The sequence below is a fragment of the Rhea pennata genome, chromosome 3, assembly GCF_028389875.1.
Source record: "Rhea pennata isolate bPtePen1 chromosome 3, bPtePen1.pri, whole genome shotgun sequence".
Classification (NCBI taxonomy): Eukaryota; Metazoa; Chordata; class Aves; order Rheiformes; family Rheidae; genus Rhea; species Rhea pennata.
Genome location: NC_084665.1, coordinates 107,020,215 through 107,033,898, shown reverse-complemented (window position 1 = coordinate 107,033,898; position 13,684 = coordinate 107,020,215). Strand labels below are relative to the sequence as shown.

Below are 13,684 nucleotides of genomic sequence, written 5' to 3'. Positions count from 1 at the left end.
TTCTGTATTGCAATTCCAGTTCGTTCTTCTATGTGATGTCTTGCACATTCACACAAGGAGCTAGACAGATCCTGACTATTAATAAAAAGAGTCTGGAAAAGCAAGCATATCTTATCTTAGAAGAGGGCTAAGAACATCTCTCGCGTTTATCAAGGTTAATATGCACTGGAATTGTTGAGTCTGCCTGTTTGCTGTGATTTGTAAACTTCCTAAGTTACCAAATTTTATGATAACTAAATATACTCCGAGATAGTAAACCTTTTTACTGAAGAGTTTTGCTTTGAAGGTGCTCAAGAATTTGTAGAATGTTGAAAGCATTAGAGGAGTTCAGTTTGAAGGAAGCTGGATCTTTGGTCTTCCAGGTATCTTGCTGCAATCCAAAATACTTAAATAAAAAAGATGTTTTCAGACTGCATACTGGAATAATGACAAGCAGCTTCTTTCAGTCTTTGTGTTAGATTTAACTCTATTAAAAGTATTAATTTACAAAAGAATAATGTTTTGTATCTGACACAAAGCACACTTACATTTTCTTTATCACAGATGGAGAAAAGTAAAAGTTGGCAAGTATCGGTTAAAGCAATTGAAAATATGTCACTTAGAGACACCCCCCCCCCCAAAAAAAAGGTCCTTTAATGAATATGCAAAAGACATCCAATTTACATTCCAGAGGTGAAACAATGAATTGTGTATAATTGGGAAAAAAAAAAAAAAAAAAAAAAAAAAAAGATTGAGAAGTGAGAAGGAGAAAGGAAAAGTAGCTTTCACTTCTGGGAATATGTGTGTTTACCGTCTTGTGCAGTCATTGAACTGTTCTTTGCTATGGAGTCTTTCAAATGTAATAGGTGTATTTCCTCTTTTTGTTCCATAGTCGCCTGCTAATTTTTAAATTAAAAAAATAAAAAAAAAAACTCTGCAGCTGAGTACAAAGTTGACACTCCTAATTATACAGTTGACACCCCTAATTATACAGAAGCCTTCATTTAGTCTGTAAAGACACTTTTCAAACCTTATAACAGATATATTCAGATACGAATATTTTGTGATAGCAAGGTGCCTGTTTAAGTACAAAGCTTCCAGGTTTATTGTATTTGTGCTCCAGACTGCTGAATTGTTCCTGATCAGGGTTCTAATTCTTCCTGTACATAGTTTTCTATGGAAGAATCTTGGCTGATTTCATTAGTACTATAGTTAATTTACAGGATTACAAGTGAAGACAGAATTTGTTGTGTTTCCCTCCTCCCTCCTTGTGTTTCCACTGTATTCAGAATTTAAAGACTGTGGTAATAAGTGCCAATTTTTTTGTTCTACTTCCATATCTTTTTTTTTTTTTTTTTTGAGGAAAACTATTAATAAAACTTCACTAGCTTAATCTCAGGTGTAAAATTAATGTCACTCTTAAATTTATAACATTTTCAGCTGTACTAGGTTAAACTATAAATAGTTTACGGAAAAGGAATGGGAAAGTGGAAGGTGCCAAGAATGCTTTGCAATTGGCAGAGCAACAAAAAATAGTTTAAATTTGGTTATGCCCCAGCGGGTCTCTGAAAACATTGTCTGTTTGCTTATTTTTGAAGTAAGCTTAAGGGAAAAGTCATTTCATTGAATAACATTACAGAAGAACCTCAAATTTACTTTGTTTAATCCACATGTTGTGCTAAAAAGTACCGTAATGTGAATTCCTTTATTTAATTTGAAATTCACATTTTCACTCCTAATTTAACCTGTAGGCAATTTTCCCATTATTATTATTCTTTTTAAACTCAAAATGGAACTTTTTAGAAACAAATATTTCCCGTACACCACAGAATGATACTGGCACAAGATGAAGAGGTTAAATCAGTTACTGTATTTTCATCACTGGCTGACATGCATAAAGTTAAGAATGTCAATAGTAATGAAATAGCAAGTTAGATTTTTAGCAACTAGTTTATTTGGAATAATTTTTGATGGACACAAATGCTAATCCTCTGAAGTTTCTAATTATGACTTGGGAAAAGTCATGAATTTTAAAATGGTATAAAAATCTATTCTTTTTTATGTGACTGGGGGAGTGCTTTGGAATAATTTTTTCTTCAGATTTATCTTTACAATCACAATTGCTTGGAAATCCACTATTTTGTTAGATCATCTTACATTTAAAGAATTGGAGGAACTGGGACTTATAAACATGAAATTTTGCAAGATATGTGATTATTTTTTTGATTCAGAGCACATTTAACTATGCTTTATGTCATCCTAATCTTTGTAGAACTTCCCAAGAGCAGAAAAATGCTTTAGTTTGTGTTTATTGACTTGACATGAGAACATACAACTGTAACAAAAGTACATATTTTCGAAACTGGAGTTATGCAAGATGTCTTTTTTGTATGACATAATCTGTATTTATCTGCAGTGCTGGATAGCTCTAAGTTTATCTTCAATTAAAGCGTACCCCATCCTCTCTTTATGTGTTATAAAAATACTTTGTTCCATTAAATGAAATATTATACGCTCAAGATTAAAAGCTCAAAGGAGAATAATTAATTAGACCGAAGGGATCACTAAAGAGTAAAAGCTTATATTTAAATGTGAAGAATTAAATGAATGCAGAAGTGAAACAAATTTATAAAGGGGAGTTATTTGGTCCAATCCACCATTGCTAAAAGATGTGTAATGTCTCTCTCTCTCTCTCTTTTTTTTTTTTTCTTTTTTAATTTTAACTCACTGTTCTGTCACTAGTGTAATTTAGGAGGACTTTTACTGTTCAAATGCAGGGTTCTGTGCTTTGTTTATCTCTGAGATAAAAATCAATGTTTCTGAATAAACAAAGCAGGGCAGTATTAACAAAAACTATACTAAAAATAAGATGATATTAAAAAAAAAAAAAAAACTTACCTAAGTTGGGAAAATCAATCTCGATGTCTGGATTTCTTCTTTGAACCGTAAGATATATGTACAGTGGAAGGCAGTGTGGAAGGAACATGGTACATCAGTTGATCATATTTGGCTCCTGGATCCTTTGTCATTCCTTCTGCTTTAAGCATCTTGTATTACATTTTTGCCAGTGGCGCTTGTTGTGTGTCCCTGACAAATGGCACTGCACTGGATGCATGTGCCTGGGCAACTGCATGCATATGAAACTAAGTGCTGGAGTAGAGACTTACTAGGTATCAGGTACCTAAGTTGCCTGTATATGCCTGTGGTAAAAATTCTGATCCTGAAACTTCTTAATCTAGCAGCCACAAACCTGGGAAGGCCTGGGGTTCTCTGGGTGTTTCCCTGTGTGGCTTGGGCATTTTGTAGGTCTACACTGTTTTTCTTTTGCTAATGCTTAGAACCAGCCTCCAGCAAGTTGGTGGATCTTCTGCTCTTGCTTGAGCAACATCCATGTTCCCCAAGTGGCCTCTAATGCCATAGCAGTGATCAGAGCATGTTTTACTCGTTCCACTAAGCTCATTTTCCAACGCCTCCTACTGTATGAAATGCAGACGTAACCATTTCATGTCTTTGAAATGGTTGCTGATGGTCCCCGCTTCAGTGTAGCATGGCAAAGGGAGTGGCAGACTGCAGTGTGTGAACATTAACAGTTGTAATACTGTGCTTGTTACCTGTTTACTGAATAAACATTATTTCTTATGCTGGTGATCACAGAAGTATTCCATGTGGAAAACCTGTGAAATAATATATTTGAAGTACCTGGATATATTGAAAGCATAAAAAAAATCCTTCCCTTTTCTGCATTGCTGTCAAGTGGTCATGCAAAGCCTAGTCTATAATGGGTGCTCAATTAGGAGAGCTTCTGTGCCTCGTTTCAGTCACCTGGAGCAGCTCTGCAGAATTTTACCATTTTTCATAAAAATGGACAAATGTCCATGCTAATGGATAAATAAGAATATGAAAAGCTTTTGTCCAAAGGCTAGCTTCTTAGCAAAGGATTTAAAATAAATAAATAAAAGCATCAAAATTGAATCAAATGTCCTGCTGTCTCAGCCATAAACCATGGCAGTAAACACTGAATAACCCCTTTTTCTTCATTCCTTAATATTTTTGTAATTAGTTTGCTTTTTTTTTTTCTCCTGCAGAAAGGCTGCATGAAAGATCTTGTTATTTGTGGCTGTGATAAAATATGCTGGCTCAGCCTGCCTGAAGAAACAGAAGCTTTGGCTAGAATGCTTATTACCATGACAATCTAAGCAGTCAAGAGCTAGGGGCTCTGTGGGTTTTATCAGCTTTCCTACCATTTAGGACATGTTTTGTATCTTTGCGATAAGAGCATCATGATTCAGGAGATCTCATTGTCCCTGCAAGACTTTTAGTATTGTATTACCTGAAGGGGTGGGGGGAACCCTGTGAACTTCATCTCTATTTTTATAGCATCTTTGCGTATTTATGCATTTATGGTGTATATTTTATGCTATGGTTATGTTTTTTATAACATTTTTAATAAATTGTTGAACATCTGTATAAAAGTTAGATTCAGCTTGTAGTTTTGAGGCAAAGCTTGGGAGGAAGGGAGGCCTGGCCAAAAAAAAAAAATCCATAACAACTGCTTCCACCTCGAGCAGACTTCTGATAAGGATTTTTCCTTCAGAAGGAAGGAGAAGAGCTATGGATGAGTGGTTTATGGAGACAGGAGTGAACCCTTTGTCTGAGCAACCTGCAGAGAAGGTTTGTGGACATGCCCCTCTGTGGGCACAGGCTTTCCGCCAGGCAGCTACTCTGCTCCGGCAGAAGCTTTGGCTTCCTGTGAATGCGTAGTGAAAGCAGTGGTAGAGGTAACACGGTGAGAGATTTTAACTCTTCAGGGGATCTCCATGCCCCTGTGGATACGAACAATAGCGTGGAGGGAGCTGCTCTGTGCTTCCTGTGCCCCGTCCCCACCCTGGTGTTCATAGCAAATCGGTGTGGGGTTACTGCAGCACATTCATAAGCAGAGACATGCACACACACACACACACACACACACACACACACTCCTATCTGAATTAGAAAATAAAATTATTGTTTTAACCAGTACTTTTTCAAAGGTAAGAACTGAAAAATTGACCCCCTCACCTCACGACAAAATGATGCCTTGATAACCGAAGCGTTTGATAGTCTGGTTGATAGCACAGCCCACAAGGTCATTGGTATAAAACTAACTCAGCAGACTTCTTTGTCTTGGTCTGCTCTTTCACGGTGTGTGTGAGAAAAGTTGCTGTCACTGGCATTTTTACACTAGCAGGTATCATTGTAGAAGCCAAAGCTAATCTGTACTTTCATCTCTCAAAAAGGATTAGTCATTGACACATAGTGTACACCGGGAGACCAGCGACTTCCCGGGGACAGAACTTCTCCTTTAACCTTTTTTTTTCTTTTTTTTTCTTTTTTCATTTTCTTCTAAATTCACAATTTTAAAATCACAATTCTTGGATTGTTGCAAAAGAGCAGACTTGGAAGAATTAAAAAGGAATAAAGACTTGAAGTCATGAAGTCTCAGAGTTCCAGTTCAAAATACAAATTCACCTATGAACTCTTGCTGTTTAAAGAATCAGCTGATTGTGTTCATAAAAAAAAAAAAAAGTTCTGATTTTAGTTCATTCTGACAAAGGCGGAGATATTGTATTATCAGTTATCTGTTGCTTTCCATAATTTCCATAGTAATTCCATAGTTAGCCTTAAAGGGCTTGTTGAGAACTGTGTGAGTTTGTCAACATATCAGAGGTTTTGGTTTATTCCATTAACCTGAAATTCCAGGGCTTAATTGTGTAAGCTTCATTTGTAATTGAAACACTTACTAATCACATGGAATCATTAATAAAAACAAACAACAAAGAATGTCTTTCTGCACAGTTGTAGAGAACGAACCTAAAGTCTCTGGTACAAATGATGATGAGGAGGAGGAGGAAGGAGAGGAGTTTGATTTTGATAGCGGAGATGAGATACCAGAAGCAGACAGACAAGCCCTTATGCCACCTCCTCCTGAGTTTGGAAATAACGCAGAGCATGAAGAGGCTAATGTCACAGGTAAGTCAGCCTGCCAGTTGCCTAGGCTAAGCGGAGATCAGACTGCTGGAGTAGAGGAGCCTTTTTCCGATGATATAATTAAATATTTGTAAGAGTGCCATGGAAATATTATACAAAGATTTCTATGGAAAGACTATACAAGTGTTTCATTTATTCCTGCTAGTTATACTTGTGGTAGATTTGACATTGCGAACGAACAAATTGTGTCATTTCAGTGAGGTTTCCCGTCTGTCTTTGATATCCAAACCGGCGAACTGGTCTCACTCATGGTGCTGTGCTACAGGGAAACATTTATGCCCTTGCAGCTGCATGTGGGTGGCTTGAGATAAGCCTTCCTCACAGCCCACATGCTGCTGGTTGCTGAAGAGTACGTATATATAGAAATCAATGGCATCAGAACGTTAGAAGTTTATTCATAAGCTGATGTCTTATTTTATCAAACTTTGAAACCTTTATACTTTGTTATAACACGTGCAGATGTTCCCTGTGCTGAGGTATATTCCGGAAATCACTGAATTCTGCTCAAACCTACAGCAGCTAATTTTACTGACTTCAATCCAGTTTCCTTTTGTAAATAGAGTCTTTGTGCTAATAGCAATTAGAGACAGATAACTCTTCAGGTGACTGTACAGTTTGACAACCTGGAACTTAAACAGTGCCTTGCTCTGAAAATTTGTATTGTTGCTCGCTCACTTTTTTGTGAAGTTGCAGTTAAATCTCAAACCTTTAATTGCTTGGGCTCTAGTTCTGCAGCTGATTTTGAAGTGGCCTTTGGTTCCACTATACCCCAGCTAGTCTCAGGAGATATCAGAAAATTTGTATTACAGGAAATAATTTAAGGAGGAAAACTTGGAAAAGTTCTTTCCCCTTTTCTTAGCAGAATATTTTCAGGAATGTTCTTTAAAGAGTGAACTTCTAGTAAGCTTTTTCTTTCTTCTCCTTGTAGCTATTATTGAAATATTTATTGATTCATATATGACACACATTCTTCTAGAATCCTAATTTCAAACTTCAGGTTTTAAGGTTTTCAACCCTGTGTTCACTGAGACTCTAATCCTCTGTCAAGCTTCCTCCTATACAGAATTTAGGAGTCCTGGAATCAAGTTTTTATTCTTCTGCAGACTTTCTGCATGACATATCTGTAAAATGAGGACAATAGCACTACTTTACTTTGTAGGAATTTTGTGAGTTATAGACTATGAGCTACTTCTAAAGTAAGGGTTAAACATGAAAGATAAAATTTTCCTTTTTGTTTTTCATCTTTCAAATAAAGGGACTGATGATTTAGAGAAAAATGAGAAAATACAGACATCACAACCTGCTGCTGAGGGCACTCCAACAAAAGTAAACCCCTATTCAGTTATAAATATTTCACCAATCCAAGAAAAGGATCCGTCTTCATCACCAGAACCAAGTCCTCAAGATGAAAGTATGAGTCCTAATTCATGCAGTGGATACTCTGTTCCTGTACCTTGTGGCTATGCTGTACCATCCAATTTACCATTGATACTGCCAGCATACTCCAGTCCTGTTATAATACGCAGTGTTTCTGTGGATGAAGAAGGTACTGTATCTATCAAATTTATTTTATTGAGAATAATCATTGTTTAACTTAATGTAACTGTACTTTCTTGTAAGTGCTTGTGTAGCACTATTCCTTCATGTCTGTGGGAGATTTTGTGTCAAAATTGAAGAAGAACTCTAGTATCCTAGAGTAGGAACTAAAACTTAGAGTCAGATATTGAAGAAAAATGTTGGTTTATTTAAAAAAAGTTCTTGTGGGGATCTGCTTGCAGTGTTAGGGTTGAGATATGTAAGTAAAGATGCATGAGAAAACAAAATATAGACAGAGGCAGATCTTTCCTTTTACTTAAATGAGTGATGCTTGATCTTTGATTTCCAGCACCATATTATGACAGATAACATGAATCAGGACTCTTGTCTCATCTTGCCATTAAGAATGATTAATGTTGATCTCTGCTAATGACATGAAGTAATTTCCAGATCAATAATTCAGTTCTGAGGATAAATGTTTTTTTCACAAACCTTTATCATGTTTTAGCTAGGTCCTGGCAGAGTTCTTGTCCCTTTTTATCCTTTTATATGCATTTCTCTTTTCTTTTCAATCTCAGTGAATTTAAAGTTGCTGTGGGTTTTTTTTTTCCCCTCAGTGATTTGACAGATTCTATTTGTCCTTTATTTGTCCTAATTTTAAGATAAAAGGGAAAACCGTCAAGGAAATAATCCCCTATTTTGTAACTAAAAATTGGGAAAAATTGACAGCTTAATATTGAGAGATCCAGGAAGAACAGAATCCATACCATATCCTTTCTTCTTTCTTGTATTTTGAATGTACTATTGTTTCACTGGCAGCAATTCTACATAGTGATACATTTTCTTGCAGCTATTGCTGTCAAATGCTGTTAGCTGTACTAGCAGGTAAAAACAAATGTCTTCGGGTGTTTTTTATTGCCTGTAAAGGAATATATATTTCAGAAAGTATAATTAAATATATCAGACATTATGATTTCCTCCTAGTCTAAACCGCAATGTCTTTTGAATTAATGCTTTCATTCACAAAAATAGTGTGAAAAGAAACTCTTAAAATGTTTTAGATGTGTTCGCTTAGGGATAAAAATGTTGTACAGAAGTAAATGATTCTGTTTGTAAATGATTCATTTACAGAAGTAAATGAATCTGCTAATTCATTAGCAGTTTTAGTAAGATCAATTTCATATGCTCAGACATACCATTTAAAGCACACTTACGTTTTATTTCAAGTATTTTGATGATCATGTTTTGTTTCTACTTATCAGGTATGCAGTCAGCAACTGAAGAATGCCATTGTAGTTCTGTAACCTCAGAGGATCTCCAAAATAGGTGATTTTTTGTTCAACACAATTTAATGATCTGTAAAACCTTAATTCCTTAGAAAGTTTGCATTTGATAAGCCAAACGTTTAATTTTTTCATTTCTAAAACTTTTTTTTTTGTTTATTTTCACTTTCTTAGCTCCACAGCTCTGCTTGTGTACCAAATTCAGCAGTGATCAAGGTCTAATATGTACAGCCTTGCATATTTTTGAAGGAATAAGGTTTAACTTTATAGAATCGTAGCAATGTTGGCTGCAAGAGACTTCTGGAGATTTCATAATCCAATCTCCTACTTTACAGCAGGAGTGCTGCCAACATGAGATCAGATCAGCTATGGTTTTAGTATTATCTCAAAAATCTCCAGAGGGAGATTCCACAGCATTTGTGAGTAATGTCTTCACTGCTGCATGATCCTTTTGGTGAACAAACTGAATTTTCCAATTTTCAGTTTGCTGTCACCTCCCTGATTTATGATTTGACACTGCAGACAAAACTTTTATCACATCTGCGTCTCTCAGGTAGTTGCAGATTGCCATTGGGTCACCTTGTACCTCTTTTTCACCAGATTAAATAGATCCATCTCTTTCAGCTTGTCTCTGTGTAGGCCATGTGCTTTAGTCTCCTGACCATCTTGGCAGCCCTCTCTCTGCTAGACCCTCCCCAATTTTTCCATATGCTTCTTGAGATGAAGAGCCACAAATCCTGAACAGTGTATTCCATGTGCAGCCTCTCCAGTACCAAAAACAGGGGGATAACTGCCTCCCTCAGTCTGCTGGCTGCATAGCTTCTCATGTAGTGGTGCAAGTCTTTTTTACAGTGAAAGAGCAGCTCTCATTTCATAGCTTTCAACAAGATAGATTTCTGTATTCTGGTAGAATAATTCAAAACCAAAGCATTTCTGTGAGAGGGGAAGTGATTTCAGTTTCTTGACTAAAATGGTCAGAATAGATTATTAGACTCTGAATTCCTTCCTGAAGTAGCATTTTTTAGTAATCTGCAGCCTCAGAGTGTGAACTTGAAGGCATTTTTTTTTTTATTTTCTTGTCTTTACAGTTGTTTAAAAACATTATAGCGTAGCTTTTAATGCTTTTATTTTGTGGTATTTTTTTTTTCAAGTGAAGATAACCAGGTCAAGAGAGAGGATGATGCTTTGGCCAAGTGGGTTGCAGATCCAGCAAATACAGCATGGATGGAAAGTAAGTATCAGTGAACACTGAAGTACAACCAGTGAACACTGAAGTACAACTTTAGAAGAAGGTTAGTTTTAAGTTGTGATCAACAATGTGTGTGTTTGTGTGTGTGTGTGTATATATATATATATTTTGTGTGTGTATGTGTATAGTGTGTGTGTATACAGATTGTGTGTGTACATAATGTGTGTATATGTATATGAATGTATATAGGCATACAAACATGAGTACATTTTAGAAGGATGTCTGTATTCCAGAGTCAAGTTTTACCAGTTAAAAATATTCAGTAGTATAATATTTTAATGCAAGATTAACATTGACTTTTGCATGGAGTACTTTTTGAAGTCAAGGGAATCATATGCCACTGTTTAAGGCAAATCATTTGACTCCACTGGATGTATAGACAGTAGGAATTTGCTGAGGTTCACAGTCTCCTTTGTGACTATATGAGTTTGTTCTTCTAATAGTTTCTCAAATAAGTTCTTGGAGAAGGTGCAAGGGAAGAAACTCTTCCTTAGTACTTCTCCTTGGCTCTTTGCTGCAGGTGTGTTTTAGACCAGAATAGAGACGATGTAGTTTGAGGGCAGATTTTCCTGGCTATGCTCAGCTCAGACTAAGTGAGGGTTCCCACTGAGCTGGAGGTTCCTTTTACATAGCATTTGAAACAAATGAGGAATTTGCATCATCATCTCCAACTGCCTATTAACATACTAGAATGATCATTACATTATTTCCAGTTTGGTTCTTTTTTTCGAAAAAAAATGTTTATTGCAGCTTCTTAGAACCAATTAGTAAGGCAGCAAGCAGTGCTCAGCAAGTGCAGAGCATACCATGGTGCTGTGAAAAGGAGGGAAAAGTGTTGGCTGCGGAAATGGGTTTCTGTTTCCAGACTCACAAAGGTTATCATAAACAACACAGGAAACACCATTTTACATTTCTCAAATATCTTGTTATTGTACATTCCTTTGGTATTTGATTAATGATAATTAGATATACTAGCAAAATGTTGGTGGAGAGTGGGTCGTATCTCCATTATATTCGTATGTGCCAATATAACCAAAATTCATGGTTGATCCCAATAAAATTTTATGGGATTTCTCACTTCTCTTTCTTGTTTTACTTTTAGACCCAGATGAAGTAATTTATGATGATGTGCCCAGAGAAAATTCAGACTCTGAACCAGGTTTGAGGTCTTTGTAGTATAAATGATGTATATCTATTTTAAGGTGTAAATGTAATATGATCTCTGTGAGTGTACTGAATATACATATTCACTAAATATATATGTACATGAAATTAACACTGTATCAATAATCAATGGGCCTTGCAAAATTCTAAACTAACTCTTAACAGAATTTATATGCACAGACTTCCTGTACTGTTCTATTCAAAAGCTGGATTCTACTTTATTGTACAGATACTGTTGAGTTGTGGTGTTTCATGTATTAGAGAAAAGACAGAATTATAGTTTTGGATGTTGTAGCCATGGTGACCTAGACAAAGCAAAGTAAGTTGGGAAAGGATATTTTTAAGTAGATCAACCAATTTATGATAATGCATCATCATGGTTTTACAGAGAACTGCTCTTTTCAAAGTTCTGCTTTGCATAAAAATACCTGATAGATGAAAAACTGTGTTAAGATCACTGAACATCTGTTGAAAAGGAGATTCAGAGAGGCTGTTTACTGCCCTAACTGTGACTGCAGGAGTGTTTTACTTCAGCTTCAGAATAGTCTAGCTCCTTATTTTATGTCCATTTTTGGAAGGGCAAGAATAGATTTCAAGCAGTTATTGGAGCCAAGGTTTTGTCTTGACTAGGAACAGTGGAACTAGAAATCAAGAAGCTTATTTAAGCAAGGACTCTCGAAGATTTACTTTGCAGTTGTTGGTCAGAGCGAATTCTGTTCTTGGGGCTTTTTTGGTGCTAACAGATTTTGTTTGACTGGACTGCCTTGTTAGGAACTTAGCATCTACTTTTCTTGCCTCTCTGAGGGTATGGGTGTTTGCTGAATTTGACTATAACCATGTTAATGATTCTAAAAAGCACTTAAAAGCTGCAATATTTTCATTTCTGGTTCTTTGTACAGTTCAAAACAGATGTTCAGCAAATTTTATTCCTGCAATGTTTCATTTATTATTTGGATTTATTACATTAATGACTTTTTTTTTTTAATTTCTGGAAAGTTCCTTAGAAGTCCCTGGGCAGGGACATCTTCCAGCTCAGTCAGGAAACGTGTACATGGCAGCTGGGGCTGACTTGGGGAGGTGAACAGGATGTGGAACAAAGCTTTGCTGAGCGTATCAATCAGAATTTTCAGCTTAACCCAGAAGTTATTAACCCAAATTCTAGCTTTCTATCTCTGTCCACAGATGTTGAAAGATTCTGAGAAAATATGTAGTGAGGGTAGTATCATATTTATGTATTCTTGGTCTTTACGTTTTGTATGGTTAGATTGTATGTTTTAACAAGAAAGCACACCTGTTTCACAGACATCTCAATCTGAGTGCCCCATTCTGCATTAGAGTGTGGGCAAGATACATCCACTGCATCACTGGGTGTATTCTGCCACAGTACTGACATTGCAAAATTTGGACTTGTATCATTACAATGATCTTTTTAAAAATTTTCATTGTGTTAATTGCCACTAAAATTTCTCCTTCAGGAAGTATATTTTAAGGACAACTTTGATATGCACGGAGATTAAAAAACCCTTTGCTTTTAATTATCCCAAATTAGAGGCGATTACTTCATGTTAATTCTAAATAATATCATTAATGTTAATATAGGAAGATTATTACTGATAATAACATAATTTTTCAATCATAGAATCATTAAATTAGGCAGATATGTAAAACATCTGCTTCTTTTGAATGTGTATTTTTTTAAATTTAAATACAGTTGAAATTCTAGTCTTAAAAGCATAAATTTTATTTACTGAGTTATGTGATGAAGCTTTAAATGCTAAGTAATAATCTCTGACAACAGGAATCCCTAAAAATGTCTACACTTCTGTAATTGTAATGGGACGAGTGGTTGTGTATTTAAAGTACATGCCTGTTCCCTAATAAATAGTCGATAATAAACATTCTTCCATTTCATTTCAAGTTAGTTTGTCAAATCTGATGCCTGTGCCAACTAAAACAACAGCTGAGTTAAGGATTGGAAAACAGAAAATAAAGCTATTAAGAATACTTCCTTAAAATAACATGGAGCAATCTTGTAGCAATCTTTTACATTAGTATTTTTGAAACACTTTTCCAGTGACTTTAACTGGTGGTGCTTTGGTCAGCCTTTGAAATAGAGCTTTCTCAATCTTAAAAAAACTAATATTTCAAGCTTAGCTAATGGGAAAGGTAGCATGCGGATGTAAGATGTAAGAACTTCCTAGTGGCTGGTAGAATACCGGTATAGTTGCAAGAATAATAATTATGAAATATCTTAGTTTTGTTATGTGCTTTTTGCTAATTGGATCTGCTCTGTTCTGATGTAAGTAGTGATGTTTTCATTTGATTTTTCACAGTGTTTCAGCATTTGTTATTTGAACTGATCATGCAAAAAATCCTAAAAATAAATGGCAAGCTTGCAAATGGATGGTTGATTTTTAATCTGTAGAGACCCAGGTTCACAGATACA

The 13,684-nt window shown here is 35.7% G+C and overlaps 1 protein-coding gene across 3 annotated transcripts in view; it reads left to right on the top strand.

Annotated features, from left to right (window-relative positions):
• Window positions 1-13,684, top strand: part of ARHGEF10 (Rho guanine nucleotide exchange factor 10) — a 116,734-nt gene that overhangs the window by 25,755 nt on the left and 77,295 nt on the right. For all 3 annotated transcript variants that reach the window (XM_062572970.1, XM_062572969.1, XM_062572967.1), the window contains exons 3-7: window positions 5,815-5,988; window positions 7,262-7,552; window positions 8,805-8,868; window positions 9,977-10,056; window positions 11,177-11,233. In XM_062572970.1, coding sequence (XP_062428954.1) covers window positions 5,815-5,988; window positions 7,262-7,552; window positions 8,805-8,868; window positions 9,977-10,056; window positions 11,177-11,233 — 666 coding nt within the window. The remainder of the gene's footprint in view (window positions 1-5,814; window positions 5,989-7,261; window positions 7,553-8,804; window positions 8,869-9,976; window positions 10,057-11,176; window positions 11,234-13,684) is intronic.